Genomic DNA, 26014 nt, shown 5'->3' on the forward strand with positions numbered 1-26014 from the left:
TGTGCAGCTAACTTAATCTGGTCATGGGTAACCTTGGTTAAAACAAAATCCAGCTCTGATCACCAACTAAATTTGATAGTGTTGTAGATGATGTGATTACAGGCATTTTAGGTTTACCCTTCATGAATTCTTCAGGAACAGGAAGCTGTAACAGTTTTTGGAGTATATTCTTCTTTTCATCTTTTTCAACATCATCATCAACTAAAGCCAGTACAACAAGCTGCTGACTTAAATACCAGGTATGATTTTGCATGCTTTTCAGTATTGATTGAGAAAACTTGGGATATTCTTTACTTAAATCAAACACATCTTTGAATGCTGCTAAATCATTACCTGGTGCTTTAATACTAAGAGAGCTTTTGAAAAACCAAGGACAGTATGTTAAAGATATAAATAAAGAAGCTGTTTTAACCATCTTCTTCTCCTTTTCATTCATGATGTTTGAGATGTTCTTTGTCATTTCTAATGTAAGCAAATAAATTGCATCTGCTATAAACCTTGCTGCATGGCAAGCTCCTGGCTGATGAAATTTTATAGCAGGAACATGACCACCAAGATAGTAAACATAAAACTGACAAAGATTTTTGTAGTCTCCTCTTTTGAAAATATTTTCATGAAGTGCAGTTTCCCCAAACTTTAATGCTGCCTTGGCTATATTATAGACAGGTGATCCAATCTCTAAAGAAGTCCAGTTAAACTTAACCAGATTGTCTGATGATGTGTCTATCTTGTCAACAATTGTTGACCAAGCCTTCTGTAAACGCACATAAATTTCTCTTCTCGGAGACTTGGTGTCGGCGCCAGTCAGAGCAGTCATAAAATATTTAATATGTACTTTAATAATATGTTGACGGCACATGTACCAGACAAGACTTGTATTAAGGATAGTTGATAGGATTGTAACTGCTCCCGCAAATTTTCCAGTGTTGGATGCAGTTGTGTTGCAGCAAACACCAATGATATTGTCGACAATATCATAGTATTCCAAGAGATTGAGGATTAAATTTGCCTGCTCGGACCCAGTTGAATTTTTTGCCTGCACAATGCCAAGCAAAAAATCATCTCTACATTCCAAATCTGGGCTAGTTACACTAACTGAAATTCTCTCACCGTTAACTGTCAGATCATTCTCTTCTTCCAGCTGTCTAACAAGTTCCCATCAAAATGGACTATGAGTTTTTTCCTTTTAAAACATCAACAAGATCCTGTCGTAGTGTTTCTCCTAAATCAATTAAATTATACGTTTAAAATAATAGAGATAATAAAAAAAATAAACTTAATCACTTAGGTGAATAATATTTACCAAGATTTTCAATAATTCTGTATCTTTTTCTGTGTATAGATCTTGATAAATTAATCTCATGCAAGTCAACACCTGCTTTATTATAGATAACAGAAATTATAGCAGTCTGGGACCTAACACCGATTCTATACCAAACGCTAACAGCAGAAGTAGCTTCAATTAGTTCATCTGGAGTTAACTCTAAAATTATTTTCGATTTTTTTGATTTGGATACATCATATTCAGAATCATCACTTTCTTCACATAAAATGGAACTTTTAAATGAGCTAACATCATCTTCAAATTTAATTTGTCCATCCAAAGCTTTGTCAGTACTTTTCTCGTCTGTTGATTTCTGCAATCTGTCAAATGTTTGCAAAGTCCTTCTTTTTTTTTTGAGCCTTTGTATTTTTCTGATCATTCAATTGCCTAACTCTTTCGTATCTCTGCTTTCTTTGCAGAGCCTTAATTTCAAATTCTTCATCATGCTATGCAGTCATGGTCATATTCATTTTAGATCTCTGGTCTTTGTAGAAGGCTACATCTTCTTTCTTTGCATCTTCGGTTCTTCTCTGATCTTTCATTATTATGTCACTTATTGTAGGAACAGATATATCAAACAAGGTATTAAACTCCAACTGGAAATCTACTTGCTTTTGAGTCCAGATCCCTTTACTTGAACTCCAGTTTAGTTTACTCCATCCTTTCATTTTGTTATATTTCTCTGTGAGTTTTAGGATCCTTTCACTGAAAAATGTTACATAGCTGAAGTTACTAAAAAACTAGATAAGCCTATAATAATTTTTTTGTGTGTAAAATTTACTTAACAGATCTTCCACTAATAATGTTGCACGTAAAACCAGCTTTTATCCAGATGTCAGTGACAGCTGAAGTTACGCATCTATTGATTGATCTTTTGCATACTCTATGCTGGAAAACTAGACTTCTGGTTCCTATTTTTGTTGGACATGCAACAATTTCTTTGCTGGACTGAAATCTGGTGCTCCTATATAAAAGAGAATTAACTGAAATATATAATTATATTCATGAGCTGAAGGTTAAGTAAATAAATTAGAAAAAAACTAGATATTAAAATTACCTAGAAGATTTTAAAAAGTGAAAGTATTGCAGGATATTTCTGACACTGGGCAGCTGGTTGACTGGAAGCTCATTTATGGGATATTTTAACAAATATAGAGATCGTCTTAAACTGCTTTGAACAGTGTACTTTTCTTTTTTCCCTGGTCCTTTTTTGCTGGATTTTTTTACTGGATGACCCATTTTTAACAATATATTTATTATGAAACTAAAAACTTTGAAACAGTTTTAAATCACATGTATATTAAAGTAATTAAAATTTTATAAGTAAAAAATAGCAATGATCAATAAAATACCAATAATCAAGAAAAAAAGTTAAATATACAATTAAATAAAAGTAAAAGAAGACTGCTTTAAAAAATTATATTTAAAAAATCCTACTTTTGAATGAATTTCATCTTTTTTATATCACATGCACCATTAAAATAATAAAAACTTAAAAAACATGACAAAAATTTGCATTTTTTAAAAATTTCAAGTTTTACACCAAGCTCACACTTGTCTCAGATCAATATTTTTTTATATATTTCGTCTTTTCACATATAAGAGCCAAGTTTTTGATAGCGCACAAAAAAACTTTTTTTTTTGGGACACCCTTATATATATATATGTATATATATATATATATATATATATATATATATATATATATATATATATATATATATATATATATATATATATATATATATATATATATATATATATATATATATATATATATATATATATATATATATATATATATATATTAATAAGAAAACATCAAACAATACGAATTCTCTTAATACAAATAATATTTATTTTGAGAAATTTTCACTGGGTTATGGAAACCAGCATCATCAGCTCATAAATATTACAAAATTTTGTAATATTTTACGAGCTGATGATGCTGGTGTCCATAACCCAGTGAAAATTTCTCAAAATAAATTATTATTTGTATTAAGATAATTCATATTGTTTGATGCTTTCTTATTAATATAACATACACTCTTATACACGATGTCTACACTCAAATCATTTTTAGTTTTAAATAAAAATGATTTGAGTGTAGACATAAGTAGTTTTAAACTACTGCAATAAAATAAATTACCACAAAACAAGTTAATTTACTAATTAAAAAAACAAATCTAGAAATATAATTTTGTAAATGTACATATTGTGGAATGTCCATTTTGTTTAAATTTTTTTTGTCTTTTAATATTAAATAATTAAATTTAGTATTCCATTTTTTATTATTATTTAAAATGAATTAATTTCTTTCTTTTCTTGACATTTGTATAAATGAATTAAAATATGTTGATTTTTTCTTATTATTATTATCTATTATCTTTTATCTTATTATCTTAAAATTGTGGCTTTGCAAATAATAATGACTTTTTACTTTTAAAAGTTATCAACAAACAAAAAATATTACTTATTGAAAAAAAACTTAAGTTAATTACTTTACCAGCGCTTTTTTTTTGTGACAATGATTCAAGTTTCCAAGTATTATTTGTTAAAAACATATGCTGTTGCGTTTTCACTTGCCTAATTATAAAAAAGTTAAATTTACACTTTATAAATATTTTGGATGCAGTGTTATAACATGTTTACAAGGAATTAAAATAAGTTTTTTTAATCAAAATATTTTCTAAATTATAAGAAAATTTCTGTTTTCACTTTTAGTGTTTTACACTAAAAGTATAAGTTCTTTCACAGTGTTTAGATAAGCGCTGTGATATCACAATGAAATAACCTGCTGTTGGGGGTTTCAGTTCATCGTTTGACTATCTTATAGCCTTCTGCTGCAAAGGAGTTCTGCTTGATTGACTGAGGGTTTAGGATGGGGCAGTAATCTCTTCTTTCATTATTCTTAGTTTTTTTCTTTTTCTAAAAAACCTGTATAGCTATAAAGATAAAACTACTGACCATTAGCTGATCTATATATGCTAGTATATATATATATATATATATATATATATATATATATATATATATATATATATATATATATATATATATATATATATATATATATATATATATTTATATATATATATACATATAAATATATATATATGTATATAAATATATATATATATATGTATATATATATATATATATATATATATGTAAATTATGTTAGTGTATTTTACAAATAGAGTGCTCAATGTCCTTAAAGAACAGAGCAATAATTAATTAGTAAAAAACACTTATCTAACTTTTATCTTCGACTCGGAGTTTCACCATCGCTGGATCATCAGGAAGAGTTCCTCTTCAGGAAGAGAACTCTTCCTGATGATCCAGCGATGGTGAAACTCCGAGTCGAAGATAAAAGTTAGATAAGTGTTTTTTACTAATTATTTATATATATATATATATATATATATATATATATATATATATATATATATATATATATATATATATATATATATATATATATATATATATATTAGGGTGGGTCAATTTTTTTTTTTATGAAACATGAAAATAAAGTTGCATTTTGTTGTCTCTATTAATGACATGTAAAAGAAATGTAATAAAAATTTGATTTAGTTTTGCCAACTTTAACTTGAATTTTACTATATTAGGTCAAAATGATGCTATTTTACAACAGTTGTATAATTGCAGGATAAAAGCATTAAGATTTAGGTTTTTTGATGATTCATGTTAATAATATTTTATTAATAGTATACAGAACTTTGCAAAAGTTTAGAGCACCCTACAAAATATAAGACAAAAAGCTGTTAGTGTTGTTTGTTGACTTCTGAAAACATGATCCTGTACTTCATTATAAGATATATACTTGTATATATTACATTTAAATTAAGTTGTTTGTTTTTTTGTTTTAGTTTAATTAGTTAAAATTGAAAATAAAAATGGCTACTGTTAAAACAAGAAGTGAAACTGAACATGGTATACTTGGACAACCTAGACCATTCCAAACAAATCAACTGCCAACTTCTGCTGATGTTTTCAAAGCATATGACTATTTATTAAAAAATAAAAATTGCGCAAGTGTTACTGAAAGAGCAACAGTCATAGCTAATGAAATTAAAGCACTGTACAACAAAGCAAGTATTCCTACCATTGCAGTCAGCAGTTTAGTTATTCGCATAAAGAGACTAATTAACAAAGTACATGAGCTTGGTAAATACTCTGATCGCAAGAAGTCCTCTGCAACATTTAAATCAAGTTTACAGATGTTAGACCAACTATTCGATATTTGCCTGTGTAAGTGTTTTAATAAAGGTGTTCGAGAAAGGTCAGCTTGTTCATGTTCACTGCCAAAAAAAATTCCAACACTTGAATGGGAGTTCTGGATAGATCAAAAAACGGTACGGAAGATGGTAATAGGAAAAGTAGACAAAGAAGAAACAATTAAGCTGCAGAAGAGAGAAAAAAGAGGAAGTAAAACATGCAATTTACCGATTACAGATAAGAAAATGAAGTTTGATAAAGAAATTGATCCAAATGAAACATATTGCAGTGATAATGAACAGTCAAAGCCAGATGAAGAATTTTTGCCAATTGAGATGTCAGATGGTAAAGTGATGTCAAGTGATAATGAGATGTCAAGTGATGAAGAGATGAAGGTTTACAACACTAAACAATATCCTGAGTTGTGTAAGGCAATGGATAGGTGTAAAATCAGTAACAGGGATGCTTGCCTAATAGCAAATGCTGTACTAAAAGATTTAGATCTTATAACACCAGAGAATGCTATTGATCCAGCAAAACTTCGTCATCAGAGAAATATGTGGAGGAAAAAAGAAGTTAAGAAGCATGCTGCTGAAGTCCAAAAAATACTTTGCATTGGATTTGATGGAAAGCAGGATATCACTTCCGTTAAAACAAGTGGTGTCCAACGAAATTTCAAAGAAGAATATTATGTGATAGTGTCATTTCCGCAAAACAAATATGTCAATGATGTCACACCACAAAGAGTAAAGCTGTTGATATTGCACAAGAGATATTATTGAGCATCAACAACATCAAATCATCAGACACTTTAGCAGCAGTTGTTTGCGATGGTTTTGTGAATAACACAGGTCAACATAATGGAGTAATCAGAAAATTAGAAGAAGGTCTTGGGAGAACATTGCAATGGTTGGTCTGCTTGTTACATGCAAATGAACTACCTTTTAGAAAATATTTCTCTGTTGTGGATGGTGGACGTTCAACAGGTCCAGCTACTTCAACAGGTAAAATAGACATTGCACTTGATTTTGATCCAAAAGATTTAGATATTGTGAACTTTAAACATATACCTGGTAAAGTTGAGGATGTAAGTGTTGATGTCAAGAAAGATTTAAGCTCTGATCAGATATACCTTCTAAAAGCTTGCTTAGCTGTTCAGCAGGGATACACTGCTTGTGATCAAATATTGTTTCTCCAGACTGCTATGCCAGGAAATCTGAACCATGCAAGGTAGCTAACAAAGGCCAATCGTATTTTACCTTTGTATATGTCTAAGGAAAATCCTTCAAAACCATTGCAAAGAATTACAAGATTCATCGTAAATGTTTATGCGCCATCGTGGTTCAACATAAAGCGTCATTCTTCCTGCCTTGACGGAGCAAGAAACTTCTTTTGAAGCAGTGCTATGAACTAGGGAAAGAAGAGTGGAAAATTCTTGAACCAGTGTTGCAAAACAACTGCTATTTTGCTCATCCTGAGAACATTCTTATTGGAGGAGTTACAGATGAAAATGTATCAATTCGTCAGTTTTCGTGTGACAAAATAATTGATGCACGAGCTACATCACAAAGTAGCAAGATACGTGTCTTTGATAAATCAAGCATCAAGCTTAATCCGGAAGCTTCATCATTCATAAAAATGATTGACTGGTCTGTTGCTATTGCAACACCACCACCGCTTTTATCAACTGTTTCTAATGATGATCTTGAACATTTCCAGTTCCACGTTGGTGTCTTGAGTGGTATTCCATGCCATTCTCAGGCAGTTGAACGTACTATTAAAGACATCTCAGCAACAACTATGAAAGTTTTCGGGCACAAATCACGACATGGAATGATTTTGCAGTGTCGTAAATCTCGAGCAGAATTACCGAAAATTGACTCTAAATCTGACTTCTTGAGCCATAACAAATAGCAAATAACTGAAACAAATTGCTGTTATGTGTTGCCTACTACACTCTGACTATTTCTCCTTTAACAACAACTTGCATTTTTGAATTTAATGTAACAAGATGTCGAGTCATGGAAAATAGCATTGAACCACGTGAATTTACATTATACGACTATACAGTAATTTTAATTCCCAAATTTGCGGATCCAAGAGACGCTTCAATTTTACTTTAAAAGGAGTTTTTTTCATAAGTAGACTGTAATGCAACATTTTAGTAATTTTCACAGCCCCAACTTAACATTTACATCATAATGACCCACCCTAATATATATATATATATATATATATATATATATATATATATATATATATATATATATATATATATATATATATATATATATATATATATATATATATATATATATATATATATATGTATATATATATATATACATATATTACGGTTATGAATTTTAATTTTTTGTAAGTTTTATTAATTTTCTGTGTCATAAACCAATAAACTTTTGCTCAAAATTAATGAAAATGAATTTTATTCTGATTAATTTTTAAAAAAGGTCACCCACTACATGAAATTTCTTAAATATTATATAAGTAGTATTTGCAGGCAGTTGTGTTATGAGTTTCTGAAGGCAGAATTTTCTTGAACCTTATAGAACTTTTTAGAATTTTCTGAACTGTTCTGTATCTTTTTAGAAATCTCTGAAAATATATCTGCTGCCTTAATGAGTAATGCTAATATTTATATTTGAATCTGTATTTGCCAGATGGCAGTCAAATAATATAGAAGTACAATAGCACTTACATTTATTATTATTGGTTTTCAGAAATATATTCGAGTATTATCTTCAATCATAATGTATTATTAAAAGAATTCAGTATAATCATAAAGTATTAAGAAAAGTGCTTCCACTACTGAAAGAAATAAGAGGATCTGGACAAAGAATCTTGTACGATTTTATGGGTCACATAGGAAAAGAAGAACTGTTCCATTAAAGGAACTATCACTAGAAGCAGGATACCACTAAAAATCCAAATTGTTGGTCACTATCTGTTCCTTGGAGAATTCATCAAAGGCAAATGAGAATGCATAAAGCCAATCGAGAAAGAAGCAACAAGTTTATGGCAAAAGAAACTTGTTGCTTCTTTCTGAAACTTTCCTTAAGTAAAGTTTCAGAAAATTAAATAATGCAAGATGGAATTCCCAAGCAGTATTAGCTCTTTTGCATTTATTCTTCTACCAGAGTGAAGAGACTCACTACTCGACATTTGTAGATTTATCTCTTACATATGGGCGAACTATTGGTTCGCTGATTAAATGTAAAATCCAGATGGCAATTGGAAGCTATGTAGCAGCTTATGCAGTCACGAAAAAACGTTAAACGTAAAAAAGTTTTGGAATCAGGAACCATAAGACAGGAAATTCCCAGAATGAATGTGCAGACAATTAAGTGTCTTCAAAATCTTTTTAACAAAAAAAAAATAATTTAAAAGTAAAAAGAGTGAAACCTCCAGTTTGGATATATTTTGTCGAAACATGATAATTGTATACTATACTTTAATTAAGCTGAATATTGCACAGCATTTTTTCAATATATACAGTAGCTTTTTGTAGTTCTAGAATTGTTATTTAAGTTTATAATTTTATATTTATTTGTAATTTGAGTGTTATGATGTAGCAATAAACTTTTAAACGCTTAAAAACTACATAATTACTCTCCAAAGTAAAAATTAGAATTAAAAAATAATGATCATAAAATTGTTTGAAATTTTATCCATATGCATAAATGGTAAATTCAAATTATTGGTTTTTTGGTGATCTTTTTCAACAAGAAAATCAAATTGTTTTTTTTATTACTTTTGTACAAATATTTGATTTATGACCCAGGAACATGGGGTCACAAAAAAGTTGTAACCCTAATATATATATATATATATATATATATATATATATATATATATATATATATATATATATATATATATATATATATGCGTGTATGTTTTGTGTGTTTGAATACCTTTAATTAATTTTTTATTAGAACAAGTTGGTATATCAGAATTGAGACATTTTGTTTATAAGTCGCGAAGTACTGCTCAATTTACTTCTCCTGAAATTGGTCATCCTTATACTTCTGATCTCGAACAAGAAAGGTATTGTTTTTATTTATTTTTCATCTTTAGCATATTTTAATAAAATTCTTTATCAAAAAGTACTCAAATAATCTTTCTTGTCTACAATACTTCTTTTTTTTCATTATTAAGCCTCTTAAATTTAAATAACAAGTTCTCTTCACAAATTATTTTAAAAAGTATGCAGAGGAACTTTTTAATTTGGAACACTTATTTGTTTAATTAGTCTGAAGTACACTTGCAACCAGGTCGGCTAAATTATAAAAAAAAGGAAAAGTCTTGATTTTTTCGAAACGTGTTTTGAGCATCAAATTCAGCAGATTTCTAATCAAATATGATGATCACATTATAGTGGTTTTATGATTTTTTCCTTGGTTCTGTTAAGTTGTTTTATTAAGTTAATCATATCATAGTTGTTTCTTAATTTCCTAAAGGTGTATTTATTTTGTGTTCTCTTTTCATTAAGTATGTTATCTTTCCTTTCAATCAAGTAAAGCTAGTAATAGATCAATCTTTAAAAAATACTCAAAAATCACAAAAGTTTCTTGAAAAATTCTTTTTATATAAGTAATTGAAAGAATATTTTGCCAATAATTTACTTTTAAGAATTCAGTAATCACAACCTCTATTTATTTTTCCGGTCATTCATAAGTACCAGTGGAATACTTAGAAACATGCACACTCGCATCTGCATCTGTTGCTTGTGTTTTCATTTTGTATTATCTGCTAATGCTCTCACATCTCCACATAAAGGTGTGAATACATCTGTGACAAATAGATTGTGCAATACAAGTTGTTTATTGCTAATAGTTATTAGATATTTTTGTTTTGGCTAACTGAGTCCTCTACTTAATGTCTTCTGAAATTATCTTTCTCTATTGATCTGGTAAAGTTGTCTCGCTTTATTGTGTTTAGTATTTTCTTACTCCTTATTCCATTCTTTACCTCTATGAATCTATTATTTGTCTTTGTATAGAATACTGTTGTCATATTTAGGTTGGTTCTTCTAATGATGTCTTTTCTCTTTCAAGTCAAAACACTTTAAATATAGCTGCTAAGCCTCCATGCTATTATTGTAAAGTTGCGTCTCTTTATACAAAACTGCCATGGCTGCAGTTCGAGCTACGATCACTTGTTCCATTAAAACTCAATCTTGCATGACTCTACATTTAAGTTATTTTTACTCTAACTGATCCTTCATGCTCAAAAAAGCAGCAGTTGTTTGTGATGGTTTTGTGAATAACACAGGTCAACATAATGGAGTAATCAGAAAATTAGAAGAAGGTCTTGGGAGAACATTGCAATGGTTGGTCTGCTTGTTACATGCAAATGAACTACCTTTTTTTCTAATACTGTGTATGGTTCTGTTCATCTAATACTGATCATAATTCTTAAAATCTTCCAAATGTTTAAAATGATTTTATGTTTTTTTTAATACTATACATAATTTTAATAATTAAAAAAAAAAAATTGTTGGTAATTCAATGTGTTTTAATAATCTTTTTTTTTCCTTTCAATTCCTACTTAAAAAAATAAAATGAACTTGAAAAATTAAAACTACTGAAATCACTTTTTTGATTCAAATGAACTCTATTAGCAGCTGAATGTTTTTTTAGACTTTTTAGTCAATACCTTCATCTTCATCACCGAATCCACGGGAGTTCTAGACCAGCAAAAATACTTTGTGTTTCATTATCAACTGAAATGCTCCTTGGTTGGGTTACATCAGGGTTTGAACTATATGCAGCTTTTAATCCTTTGACTACAAAATCAACAGCTATCAATGCTGTCAATAGACTTCTTAGATGGATTAAGGTAGTTTCTTTATTTATAAGTTATTTTTTTAGGTATTTTTTTATATTGTTTTATATAATTTTAAACCAAGTTTTTTTTTTCAAAACTTAAATTTAAACCAAGTTTTTTTTTCAAATCTTTTTATTTAAGGTTACCAAATAAATTGAATTAGATTATTATTCAAGTTTACTAAATGAATTGAATTAGACTATTATTTAAGGTAATGAATTGAGTTAAATTATGATTGAAGGTTACCAAATGAATTGATTAGATTTTTATTAGATCAGCATAAAATGTGGTTACTTTGGACAGATTTTAAATTAATTATAAAATTTAAAGTTTTGTCTCCTAATAATTACTTGATGTTTTTATCCTATTTTTCCTACTGATATTTAGACAAAAAAGTTTGTAATTTTATTGTTGCTTTTTTCCCTCTTGTACCTTTTTTTTTAAAGTAACATCTGTGATGGGGCTACTATGGTCAAACAAAGTAACCCTTGTGATGGGGCTATTTTGTGCAAACAAAGTATGTTTGTTAAAGTCTAGATAAAGCCGCATTTTAGAGTTACATTAGTTAGTATTTTATTTATCAATAATCTTTTGTTCCCTTTTGATGATTCCAGGTCAAGCATCACTCTCCTCCATGGTTTTCCTCACACTGTGCTGCTGCGATTGCCAATCGAAACCGTTACTTCCATATTTATCAGCAAAATAGTTCTCCAGAAAACAGTCTGTTTATTACTGCTAGAAACAATTGTAAAAAAGTTTCGCCTAACGCTAAAACGTGCTATTCTCAGGTCATGAAATCTTGTATCTCATCTCAAAAATTAGGCTCTTGTGACTTCTGGAGAATCTTTATTAATATCAATAATAAGGGCAAATCTTTAATTCCACCTCTCTTGTATGGTTCAGACTTTGTCACCTCACCTAAAGACAAAGCTGAATTGTTTGCTAAAAACTTTTCATCAATATCATCTCTTGATTCCACTAGTTGCTTTCTACCTGATATTGCCAACAAACAGGTTGATCCATTGCTTGACATTCATATCACTCCAGCTTTTGTATCTAAAGTGATTTCCTGCCTAGACTCTTCTACAGCTTGTGGCCCGGACAACGTACCTGTTATTGTCTTGCAGAAGTGTTCTCTGGAGCTGCCGTCTATACTCTCAAAACTATTCAACAAGTGCTTATCAGAGTCTTGCTTTCCAGCCTGCTGGAAATCCGTTATCCCTATCTTCAAAAATTCTGGAAAGCGATCTGATTCGTCTAACTACCGTCCCATCAGTCTTCTTCCTATCATAAGCAAGGTTTTTGAGTCTTTAATTAACAAACACTTAATTTCTCATCTTGAATCTAATAACTTACTTTCTGATCATCAATATGGATTTCAATCTTCTCATTCTACAGCTAATTTGCTAACAGTAATAACTGATAAGTTTTATTGTGCATTAGATAAAGGTGGAGAAGTTAAGGCCATCGCTCTTGACATTTCAAAAGCTTTTGATAAAGTTTGGCATGCTGGTCTTCTCCATAAGCTTTCTTCTTATGGTGTATCCGACAGCATCTTTAAGATTATTGAATCCTTCCTTTCCAATCGTAGTATAAAAGTTGTCCTCGATGGACAGCACTCTTCTTCTTATTCTGTAACTTCAGGGGTTCCTCAAGATTCTATCCTTGGCCCTATACTCTTTTTAATTTACATTAACGATCTTCCAGATATTCTCACATCTAAGGTGGCATTGTTTGCTGATGACACTACCATTTATTCTTGTTGTGATAAGAAACCAACACTCTCTGATTGCTTGGAGGGAGCATTTGAGCTTGAAAAGGATCTCACTTCTGCTACAGCATGAGGCTCACAGTGGCTGGTGAAATTTAATTCAGATAAAACTCAATTTTTTTCAGCCAATCGTTATCGCAATAATTTAGATCTTCCCATGTTTATGAACGGTGATGTACTCAATGAGTCATCTACTCTTCATCTTCTAAGGTTAACTCTTACTTCCAATCTTTCTTAGAAACCATATATTAAATCAGTTGCAAAATTAGCATCTGCTAAGGTTGCATCTCTTTATCGAGCTCGTCACTTTCTTACTTCGGTTTCTATTCTCTATAAATCACAAATCCGGCCTGGTATGGAATACTGTTTCCATATCTGGAGCGGATCTTCTAATGATGCCCTTTCTCTTTTAGACAAGGTGCAAAAACGCATTGTAAACATAGTTGGACCTGCTTTTGCAGCCAACCTCCAACCATTGTCACATCGTCGTAATGTTGCTTCTCTTTCTCTTTTCTACAAATACTATAATGGGCACTGCTCTAAAGAGCTAGCATCTCTTGTGCCATCTACTAAAATTCATTCTCGTGTTACTCGTCATTCAATTGTCATCCTTTTTCTGTAACTGTTTCTAAATTCTCCAAAAACACTTATTTGTCTAGTTTTTTTCCTCGAATATCAGCTCTTTGGAGTTCGCTTTCTTCATCTTGCTTTACTGATTCATATAATTTGCAATCCTTTAAGTCGTCTGTCAATCGTTATCTTGCTCTACAATCTTAATCTTTTTTCTTTCAGTAACTTCTAACTTTAATTAGTGGCTATCTGCAGCCTTGTTGGAAGCGAAGATGTTTAAAAAAAAAAACAAATACCTCAAAATGTTTTAAGTTGATAGTAATTAACTTTAAATAAATGATAATTAAAAATGAAAACAAATATTATGTTTAATATTAACAACTGAATTATTTTCATATACAAAATATAAAATAACTACAAAATAAGTTTATTATTAATAAGAATGTAAGATATATACATAATAGTGTAAGAATATGTATAAAAGTATAAGAATATAAAAAATTTTATTATGATATATAAGAATAAATATATAAAAATTTTTGCAAACAAAACATTTAAGCAATATTCACTATTTTTAATTATTATTATCTTTTTGAAAATCTGTTTACTAGTGCACTGATTTGACTTTTTTCATGCACTGATTTGACTTTTTTCAAAGTTTTTTCATGTTTCGCTTTGTTGCCATGATTTTTGTTTGTTTCAGTTTTGGTTTTCATTTGGTTTTGTTGAGCTTTTTGTGTTTTAAAGTATTAGGTTTATTGGTAGTAGTATAATTATTATCTTCAAATAACACACTTTTTTGTGGTTCTAAATGTTCCAAACTCAATGTTGAGTTTGCAACTTTTAAGTTTGCAACTTGATTCTACATCTTTACCAAACCTCATAGACTTAAGCACACTACACTACAGAATTGGATATGTTTTCTTTTACATTTGCTAAAGAATTTTTGGCAATTGGAAAATTGGAAACCTTTTGGTAATTATAATGCTCTTATTAGAACTCTTTTCTATTCATTTATTATCTCCATTATTCATTTATTTTCTCCATTTCATTTTCAATGGTCTGTTAAATGCAACATCTAGTGGCTAACATATGAGTTGAATTTTTTAAGAAGGCATACAAAAGCAATACTATTTTCGAGTGATAAACTTATAACTGTTTCGGTAAAATGGTAGCTAGGATATCACTTATGGTTACAAACTTACTAGAAAATGGAAATGCTTGCCTTTGTACTGTCTTTAATTTGCTCTGGATATTTTGTTTCATGCCTGAACAAACATTTAACAACATCAGGATCATCTGTCACATTAGTTTCATTAAAGTTAAAAATCCTTGAGGCATCTAAAATGATTCCATTTTCATCTTTTAATGAATGTTGAAAATTATTAAAATATTTATTTATTAAAATTCTAAATACTTTTTCACACTTTTGCAAAAATCCAATTGATCATTCATGTGAACAAGTTTTTATGTAAAACAGGGTACATTTCTTCCAGTGGTATTTAAATAGCATTTTACAGCTACTCTCAAATTGAAAGAGGTAAAAGAAAAGCCCCAATCGCTGAGTGTCTGTATAAGATATATTTTTTGATTTAAAATACTCCTTAGGTGAACAAATATCATCTCACAAAGTATGGAACCAAAATTGATTCAACTTTTGCAACTATGAGTAAAATTCAAATATCTTATGTCCTAAAAAAAATGATTAACATCGTTGCTGCAATACAAAACTATTTTAAGTCCATTTTTTGGCAAAAAAAAATTTTTTGGTTTAAAATACTTAATACATATAATGAATAACTGAAAACAAATAGATTTAATCAAAAAAATCAAATGCAGCGATTAAATTTAAAACTTTAAATGTCTTTTTCTCAGAACAGCCAAAACAGACTTAAGATGGTCTTGTTTTGCAGCAGCAATTTATTTTGTAGAATTTTGTCATATTTTATAGAGTTTTAAGATTATCTTAAGTCCATTCGCATTGTTGCTTCTCAAAAACTTAAATTTTTTATTTTAGTTAAGGAGATCAAACGCAGTAATGAGTTAAAATCTTTAAATGCCTTTTTCTCAGAACAGTAAAAATAGACTTAAGATATTCTTGTTTTGCAGTGGCGATTTTCTATTTTCACAATATTATTTTCTTGAAATTCATTCAAATTTATTAAATGGTTGAATTTCTTGTTTTGTAGCAATCATTGTTTAAAGTTCCTTTTTTTATGTTGTATAAATTTGAAGCTATTCTAATTAATATTTGTTTGCTTTTTACTTTTTCAATGGTTTCTTGCAACATTGTAGCACCATAGCAACATTGTAGCACTCGACTGTTAGGTTTTTTCTTGTAAGTTCTAAGCTTTTTCTTGTAAGTTCTAGGTTTTTTCTTGTAAGTTCTAGACTTTTTCTTGTTAGTTCTAGGCTTTTTATTGTAAATTCTTTTGCTGTATTTAATATATTTTTATGAATCTAAACAAAATTATAACAGTAATAAAGACAAATAAAATTAAAACATTTCACTGTAACATTCATTGTTACATTCACTGTTACATTCACTGTTACATTCAAACATTATGTATACACTGTTACATTGAAAGAATGAATTTAACAAGTTGCATCAAATTGATTGAGATAAGTTTAAGCAAATATTTCACGTTTAAATAAATGAATCTGAAAAAAATGTATTTATGACATTTTGTTAAATTTGAACAGTGTCCAAACTCCCTAAAGTCACTATATAGTTTAAAACACCTTCAAATTTTTTTTTGAATTATTCAATTGTCAATAAAATATTTCAAGTCATGCCGTGAAATGTTTCTCTGAATATTATCTTTAAAAGAAATGTAAATGTTTCAAATTTTGTCTGAAGGGAGTTAAAGTTTACCAGTGAAACAAAAAAAAGAATATAAAAAGTTTTTAACCTTCTATTAGAATAGTTCACTGCTCAGAATGCATTATTTTTTATATGTTGTTCTGTTAAGTAAAATTTGTTTACATTTAAGAAATTCTATCATCTTAAAAAAGAAAAACAACAAAACTCTTTAAACACTAGAAAAAGGTTTAATCAAAGTTTTTGTCCAAAGCTACCCCACTTTCCAAAGTAACCAATTTTACATTATCTCTTATTTATATCCTAGTTATTTCTTTATTTTAAATCTTTTCTTAATTTGCTTTTTTCTAAATTAAATCTATTTCAAACCTTTTCTTAATTTTATTTAGATAAAAAAAAACATGTATTTAAATTAATTTAAAAATTATTTCTAATTGAACAAATCATGACTTAAAATATGGATAAAATAAAATTCTCATTGACATAGTTTAGAAGTATTATTTTAAATAATTTATCAATTAAAATAATTTCTAATGAATCATGATCATGAATATCATCAAAAAATCATTTGAAAAAAATCTTGTTAAAATCTGGGTAAAAATTCTGCTGAGAAAAACTTCTTTTGATGTAATTCTTGTTGGGGTAGTAACAGTGAATATCTGTAAATCTACTGAGAATTTTAAATATGTTAGGGGTTATGAGTTAGGTCAGATTTAAGATTTTGTATCATCTGCATAAAAAAATTACAAGAGACTTAAAAGACAAATGACAAGACTTCAGCAAGTACAAAAATATATTAACTTCAAAGATGACAATATTTTTTTGGAAAGAGATTTAAGATTAAGCAGAGCTTTTAAGCTTTAAGGTTCAGAAAACTATCCAAACCCTCAACATCAAAAACTAATAGGGTCAAGCAGCAATACTTGTAGCAATTTCTCAAAACACTCCAGAGACATATGCTATTGTCATGTCTGTTCTAGATCCCATCAAAGTTCAAGAAAAATGTGCCAATTATTTCTTGGTTGTTTCTTTTGATATGAAACTGGCCAAAAAATTTGTAGCTTACATCTCAAAACATCAAACATGTTGTTAGTGTGACTGTGCTGTTAACAATCAACAAACTTACACAACTTTTGAAGTCAACTTTTGTTGGATTAAAAAAAAAGCATAAGGAGTTCTAAGGATAAGGAATTTTTTATAAAGTTCTCTTATTAAAGAAGAATTTTACCAATATCTAAAAATGCTTGCCATTTCAACAGAAATAGTAACTTTTTCTAAATTTATGTTTATTATTTAGTTTTTATTAAAAAAAATTAGAGAAAATGTTTTTTTAAGGTTCTCTTTTTGAGCACATATAAACACAGCATGTAATCATATGGATTTGAATTTAAAAAGATGTCATCATTTACACTGTGTGATTCATTTGAATTGAAGCTGATTAACTCAGGCAAATTACCATTGCATAATTAGCAATTCTTACTTCTTGAATAAAATTTCTGATCCCCTGCAGATCCCCAGAATATCCAAAATGTACTTTTTTAAAAATTAATTAAAATAAAACTCATTTTTATTACTTTTGAGGAAACATTTATCAATTTAGGACACAGAATTATTTTGCAAAAAGTTAAAAAGTTATAACCCTGATATATATATATATATATATATATATATATATATATATATATATATATATATATATATATATATATATATATATATATATATATATATATATGTATATATATGAATAGGTATATATACATACATGCCATACATACATATATACATACATACATATATACATACATGCATGCATCCATACATACATACATACATACATACATACATACATACATACATACATACATACATACATACATACATACATACATACATACATACATACATACATGCAGACAAATAATTTTTTTATTTATTTGTATGGGCGTTTTTAAAAATAAGATATTATTGTTAATTTTTTTCCACCTACAAATTTATTGCAATTTAATTAAATAATTTTTTTTTATATAATTAAAATAAATTTATAGACCAAATTTAAATAAATACTGAAATAATTTTATTTTATTTGTGCGCACATACAAATAATGACTATATATATTATATATATATATATATATATATATATATATATATATATATATATATATATATATATATATATATATATATATATATACACACCTATAGTAAAGGGCTTAGATATATAGTTAAGGTAAAAAAAAAGCTCTTTGCTTGTTTGTGGTTTTTAACTGACAAAATTAAGGTTAGATTATAACAAAACACATTAATTTAATTGCAGGTAATTAAATTTAAAAAACTACAATAATGCATATTAAAAAACTAGAATGTTTTTAAAAATAAAAACATTCTGAATGTTTTTGTTTGTTTTTTTTACTGTAAAACATGCGCGGAGTGTTGCTACATTGACTATCTTATAGCCTGACTCGCAAAAGTGCTACTACATCGACTGACAAATAGCCTGACTTGCAACAGAGTGCTGCTACATCAACTGGCAAATAGCCTGACTCGCAATGGAGTGCCGTTACACCAACTGAGGGTTTTGTTGGGGTAGGCAGTCTATCAAATAATAAAAAAAAAGTTTTTCTGCTATTTAAAATTTAGAAAAACCTAAAACTGACATTTTATGGTAAAAACTTGAAGACGACCATGCAAGAGTATATATATATATATATATATATATATATATATATATATATATATATATATATATATATATATATATATATATACACACACACACACTCTGGGGGGGCAAAAAAAAAAGACACACACAATTTTTTGATGAAAAAAATGACAAAAAACGTCTTAAACTCATATAATATAAGTAATTCAGGACAATTTTTAAAGAAATGTATATAATACTATTGCACATCAGATGTAATGAAAAGAAATTAGGATTTGTAAAGTATTTTCAAGTTTTAGCTGTATTAGTATTTAATTGGCCATCTTTTGTTTCTTATGACTTCTGCACATCTAAAAGGTCTTACTAGTCTTTTTAATTAGTCATTTGGTAAAGCAACGAGCAAGAAGAATTTCGAACAGTTCATCTTCATTTGTTGCCCGGCGATCTTGCAATTTTCTATCCAATAAAGACCAAAGATTTTCTATTGGATTTAAATCAGGAGACTGTGCTGGCCAAGACATAACTGGTATCGATTTCGATTCCAGATATCTTTTATTCAACCGTGCCATATGTTTGGGATTGTATTCTTACTGAAAGATGTAGTCATTATTAGGGAAAAGTTCTTCTATACTTGGTCCAAGTTGGGAAACTATGATGTTGTGATACAAATCCTGGTCCATGGTACCCTAATGTAAAGTTTTCCAACTTTGTGTGCACTAAAACAACCCCAAATATTAATCTTTATGTCATGTTTAATGGTTGCCTTGCATGTTTGGGGGTTAAACTTTTCCCTAATTAATTTCCAGCAGTGAGATTAACCATTTTAAAACAAACAAAAAGAGACTCATCGCTTCAAATAACTTTAGCCCATTGCTCACATGTCAATCTTTGTGCTCAATGCACCACTTTAATCTTTTTTTGCAATTGATTTCACTAACAAAGGGTTTTTTTATTTGCTTTCAATCAAAAAACTCCCCTGATGCTTTTATTTGGCGAGATATTGTCTATTTTGAGATATTAGTAAGGTTCAAATCTAGTGTTATCTCAGAACATGTGGTTTTATGATCTTTTTTGACGGCATTAAGAATATAGTGATCTTCCTTTTTTGATGTTTTAGGCTTTCTCCCAGATACACTCCTATTTCAATATCTGTTATTTGTTTTCTAAAATATTAAATGGGTTTGTATTATTCTGTTTTTTAAAGATTTTATTTAAATATTAGTGTATATATAAATATACCTTTTCTGTCCAAGATTTTTCACTACCACATCCAATTTTTATAGTTTTGCTTCCTTATAGATTATATACTTAAAATTAAGAAAAAATGTTAACTGTGACTTTTTTTTTTGCACCCCACTGTATATATAGACTAGCGTGCACTAGTCAATTCATACACTCACCAAAGGTTGGTCAGTGTATGAATTTTCCTCCTCTAAAACTACCCTAAGTCATGACATTACCACCACTGTGTTTCACTGAATAACACATTCATATACCAATTATTGGACATATAGACGTCTTCTGGTTCTAAATAATTCAAAATTTGATTCATCAGTCCAAAAGACTTTTTTTGGTCAGTGTATGAATCGTCTATAAAAAACAATTTATTCTCATTCATTTCATCAATATATTACTAATCATTTCTTAACAAAATTTTAATTTAATGATTTAACAAGATTTTCCTCTCATCAATATGAGCACCTTTAGCGACTGCCTTACAGAGATTTGGCATTCGAGAGAGAAATCTATCTAATGTTTTAAAACTTAAGTTTTTCCAGGCATTTTGGAGACATTCCCAGAGACTATTTATTTAAGTTGGGAACATTATGCATAACCTTCTGTCCAGCTTATCCCATAGTTTCTCTATAAGATTTATATCAGATGATTGTGGAGGCCAAGTCATGATTTTAAGCACTTTCTGCTTTTCTTTTGTCTTCAAATAATTTAATCATAATTTAGAAGTGTGTTTAGGATCATTGTCTTGTTGAAAGACAAACTCTTTACAAATATTACAAATACAAAATAGCACTGCATGATGAATCAAAATACTATGGTACACTTTTTTATCCATTGTTGATTTGAGTTGAACTAAATCACTAACTTTTCCTCCTCTTAAACTACCCTAAGTCATGACATTACAACCACCGTGTTTCACTGAATAACACATTCATATACCAATCATTGGACATATAGACGTCTTCTGGTTCTAGATAATTCAAAATTTGATTCATCAGTCCAAAAGACTTTTTTCCATTGATCCAATGTCCATGATTTATGATCTCTTGGCCATTTAAACCGTTTTTTATTTATTACACACCGTAACAAAGGTTTTTGACACGCTATACGACCATATAGTCCAACTATACATAATTATCTCTTGATTGTATCAACTGATATTGAAATTTTTCATTTTTTATTTAATTCTTCTCTAATAATTAAGTTTGCTTGTAACTTCAATACGTTTATCTTTCATATTTGTTATGTATCTTATTTTTCCTCTGCTTTTTTTAGTCGAGTTTGTCCCTGTTATTCTTAATTGTGTTAACGTGTATATTACACTTGACTTCATTTTTTTTGCTTTTTTATCACACAAGTTCTTCAGATAAAACTTGAATTTTTGCAAGTAGCTTAATTAAATATTCTGTTCTTTTTTTTAAACTCATGTTTGCACAAGTCTTGTTAAAAAAAAATTTAATATCAAGTTGTTAGTATGCGTACAAAATTAGAACTTATATTCAGTAATTACACAAAAAAAAACCATCTACAAATTATATTCAGTAATAAAACTTGTATTTTATAATAGATAATGTTATTACATAGTATTAACATGAGAAATTAATTATATCAAAACAAATTTCAGGCAACTTGCTTTTACGCGGTTTCAAGAAGTTCACATGAGAAAGCAAAAATTTTTGCTACAATATTGACTATATGAGCTATTGTATGTGTGTGTGTGTATATATATATATATATATATATATATATATATATATATATATATATATATATATATATATATATATATATATATATATATATATATATATATATATATATATATATATATATAGTCACAGTTTGAAAGATACAGACTAATCTAATTTTGAACTATGTACTATTAACCCTCATTAGTTAGAAAAAAATTGGAAGCAGTTTGAATAAAATAATTAGTTAGGTTTGAAGTGAGTTCAAAGATACGCAGTTGACACAATTTACTAATTTTTATGCAGTTTGAGGCGGTTGACAAAATCAAACAAAATACTGATCTAATCAATTTGAAATGGGTCTAAATCGATTTCTGAAACCTTTTCACACCTAATTAGACCAAGGAAAATCCAAAATCGGTTAAAAAGTACTAATTATATGTTTAATTTTATTTATATATTATACTAGACATATTTTAACCACTAATTCTACAACATATTAACATTTTCTTTTCTTTCCACCACTCCCTTGGGGTCTTCCAGCCTTTCTTTTCTGGTCCACTGCTAGGAGCTCTTCATCATGGCTTCCATCAACAAAGTCCTGTATAAGCTTAACATTCCTCTCTACAGCATCATTAGTTACAGGAATGTTGGATATAAAATCCTTGAACTTTGTGTAGCCAGACAATCTGTTCCTCATACTAGGTGGAATCTTCATCCATTCAAGCTGCTGGCTATCTATTTTTAAGATGTTAAATATCAAAATGGATTCTGAATCAACAAACTCAGACAACCTGGGTCTTTCTCCTTCTTTGTCAATCAAACCTGGTACATTATTCTTCTTATACATAAACGACAGAGGATCCATTTCCTTTGAATCATTTATCATCAAGATTCTTTCAGCAATTTCAGTCTTTTCCTCATCTGACACTCCAGGATCCAGTAAACTAAATGGGATCAAAGTTGGATGAGATACCATGTATGGTTTGCAATGCTATCGAGACATTAGGCTGCAACATTAGGTCTGCTCTTCATGTATGACTTCATCTCCCAGATTGCTTCTATGTCATGTCTTGGAGAAATCATAGTCTGAGACAAGGTTAAGAACCACTTTGCATAATACAATCATACTCAGAGATGGCCTCAACTTCTCTTGTTGTAGAAGCTGTGGAAACAATATCTGTCATTTGGCTGAGAATTTGCAGCTTTATGTAATATAGCTATAAACCTTGCATGATGAATTACTCCAGGTTGTCGAACTGTCAGTTGATCAATCTCTGGGGATAAATAGAATTGAACAATTTCTGCTAGCTCCCAATAATCATCTCTGGTTATTTTGTCTTTATCCAACAACTTTGTGATGATTTCTAGGGATACTCTAGCAGCATTGTCAAGTTTTTGATTTAGTCCATATTTGAATTTGTAAAGTTTATTTTGATCAAACTGAATAAAAGAAAACTCATCCAACAGTTTCTTGAAGAGTTGATTATCTGGACCTGAGGTTGTCCTGAAGAGCTTTGCAACATTCTTAATATGACACTCATATACATGATGTCTGCAAGCAAGATGCATAACAGGTCTTCCAAGATAGATGTTTAACCTGGAATTTACTCCTTTTTCTTTACCTGTATTTGACGCAGTAGTGTCAATTACTAGAGCTTTAAAGTCTTCTTTTAATGAGTTTTCTTCTAAAATCTCAACAATCTTCTCAGTCTGACAAGCTCCAGTAGAATCAGTGACAGTAGGTACTCCAAGCAAAAAATGTTCTCCATCACAAGTTACACTCAATGCTAAGCGCTCTCTTTTAAGTTTCTTTCCATCAGTTAACTCTTTGACTAGCTTTCCATCATAATGAAGAATCATCTTTGATCCAGCTTTTGCTCTTAAAGCTTCCTTGGCTTCCTCTGCTGTTTCCTGTATGACCTTTCTACCAAGTCTGTGTATATTGGATTTTGACATACCTTTACTGGAAAGTCCACTTGTATCAGCCACCTGCTTTAAAATATCGGATTGAGCTCTGATGCTTACATGTTTAACCTTCGAAATAAGGACAGTATCTTCTACTATGCCAACAGATGTAGATGGTTGTGGATCTCATCTTTACTCAAGTCTGTAGAATTATAGGTGTCTATTTCCTCTGAAGATATTTCTGTTTCACTTGAAAATGAAACCTGCAGCTCAGACTGATAACTCTGATCATGATCTGCTCCAGACATTCTTACTCTTGTCTGTTGAGATCTTTGAGCAGAATAAACGTACCTTTTATCTTTCTTACCAATGTACATTTTCCTGCAACTTCTTTGATCATTTATGAAAATGATATCTTCTGCCTTGACTACCTGAGATCTTTTTTTATCTTTCTCTAATATTTGTATCACATCACTGGGCATAACATCAAAAAGAACAGGCAAAATATTGTCTTTGAAAATTATTCTCTTTTCTACTTCTTTAGTGTTTTGCCTTTTTTGAAGAGAAATCAATTTTTTGTGCTGGCTAGCAATTCACTCATTTTCTTCTGTACTTTGTCCATTCTGGATGTTGGAATTCTAGCTTTTTCATGAATAGCAATGACCTTTTTAACCAAACACTGACAATTTTCCTCACAATAGAGCTTGAAATCATGAGAGAATCCACAGCAGAGAAGGGTGTTATCTTTGATCATAGGATTTTCAGAATTTAAAAAATAATAATGCTTCAAAATGTCTTTGTTAGAAGGGAGTTGATTGTCATTCAACTTGTCACTTATACTCTTAAGAAGAAATATTTCTTTTTTTTTCTGGTTTTGGCCATTCTGTTTAATTAAGTTTACTCTCTGCACTGGAGTCAAATAACAACTATAATAGACAGATGTTCATAAAAGTGTTCTATCACTTACAGAATTAAAAAGTGTTCTTTCTCTTAAAAAGATAAAGTTTCTCAAAGTTCTTATAATAGTGTTCTATCACTACTTTGAAGCACTTTTGGTAATCCTTCAGTTTAGCAGTGTAAAATTAAATTATTATTTTGCTTTTAAAATGTTTTAGAAGTTTTTAAGACAAATCAAGAAAGCAAAATAATAATTTCATTTTACTCCGCTTAACTGAAGGATTACTGTTGCAACTAACTCCCAGGCCCCACCCCTTGCCGAGGAAATGCATTGTTCCAAATAACCCCCTCCTCAAACCCCCAGGTCAGAATTTTCTCACCACATTTAGATTGTAGTATGCCCCCACCTCTCCCTCCTCCCTAATTTATATAACATGCAATATTATAGGCATTTTTACATGTTTCAAATCTTGTCACTTCAGGAACGTTTTGGAAAAATATACACAACTTTAACATTTTTCAACCGATTTTGGATTTTCATTGGTCTAATTAGGTGTGAAAAGGGTTCGGAAATCAATTCAGACCCATTTCATAATGATTAGATCAGTATTTTGTTTGATTTTGTCAACCATGTCAAACCGCATAAAAATAGGTAAATTGTGTCAATTGCGTATCTTTGCACTTTAAACCTAACTAATTATTTTATTCAAACTGCTCCCAATTTTTTTCTAACTAATGAGGGTTAATAGTACATGGTTCAATATAAGATAAGTCTGTAGCTTTCAAAATGTGACTACACAAGCACTATAAAAATAACTTTTTCACCCCAAAATCATGATTTTTGAAACTTAAGGTGGCTTGCATAGTCACAAAAATAAAATTAGAGCTCTAAAACTTTACAGATCTCATTTTCTCACATATACGCAGCAGAAAAATGCTAGGAGCAGTTAAAATAAAATGTGACCCTGAAAACGGGACACCCTAATATATATATATATATATATATATATATATATATATATATATATATATATATATATATATA

General features: G+C 29.2%; 1 protein-coding gene across 1 annotated transcript in view; it reads left to right on the top strand.

Annotated features, from left to right (window-relative positions):
* Window positions 1–26014, top strand: part of LOC100201404 (protein SAND) — a 123386-nt gene that overhangs the window by 94473 nt on the left and 2899 nt on the right. The window contains exons 14-15 of the mRNA XM_065813382.1: window positions 9520–9631; window positions 11227–11425. Of these exons, the coding sequence (XP_065669454.1) occupies window positions 9520–9631; window positions 11227–11425 (311 nt within the window). The remainder of the gene's footprint in view (window positions 1–9519; window positions 9632–11226; window positions 11426–26014) is intronic.

Source organism: Hydra vulgaris, chromosome 12 (genome assembly GCF_038396675.1).
Source record: "Hydra vulgaris chromosome 12, alternate assembly HydraT2T_AEP".
NCBI classification, from domain to species: domain Eukaryota; kingdom Metazoa; phylum Cnidaria; class Hydrozoa; order Anthoathecata; family Hydridae; genus Hydra; species Hydra vulgaris.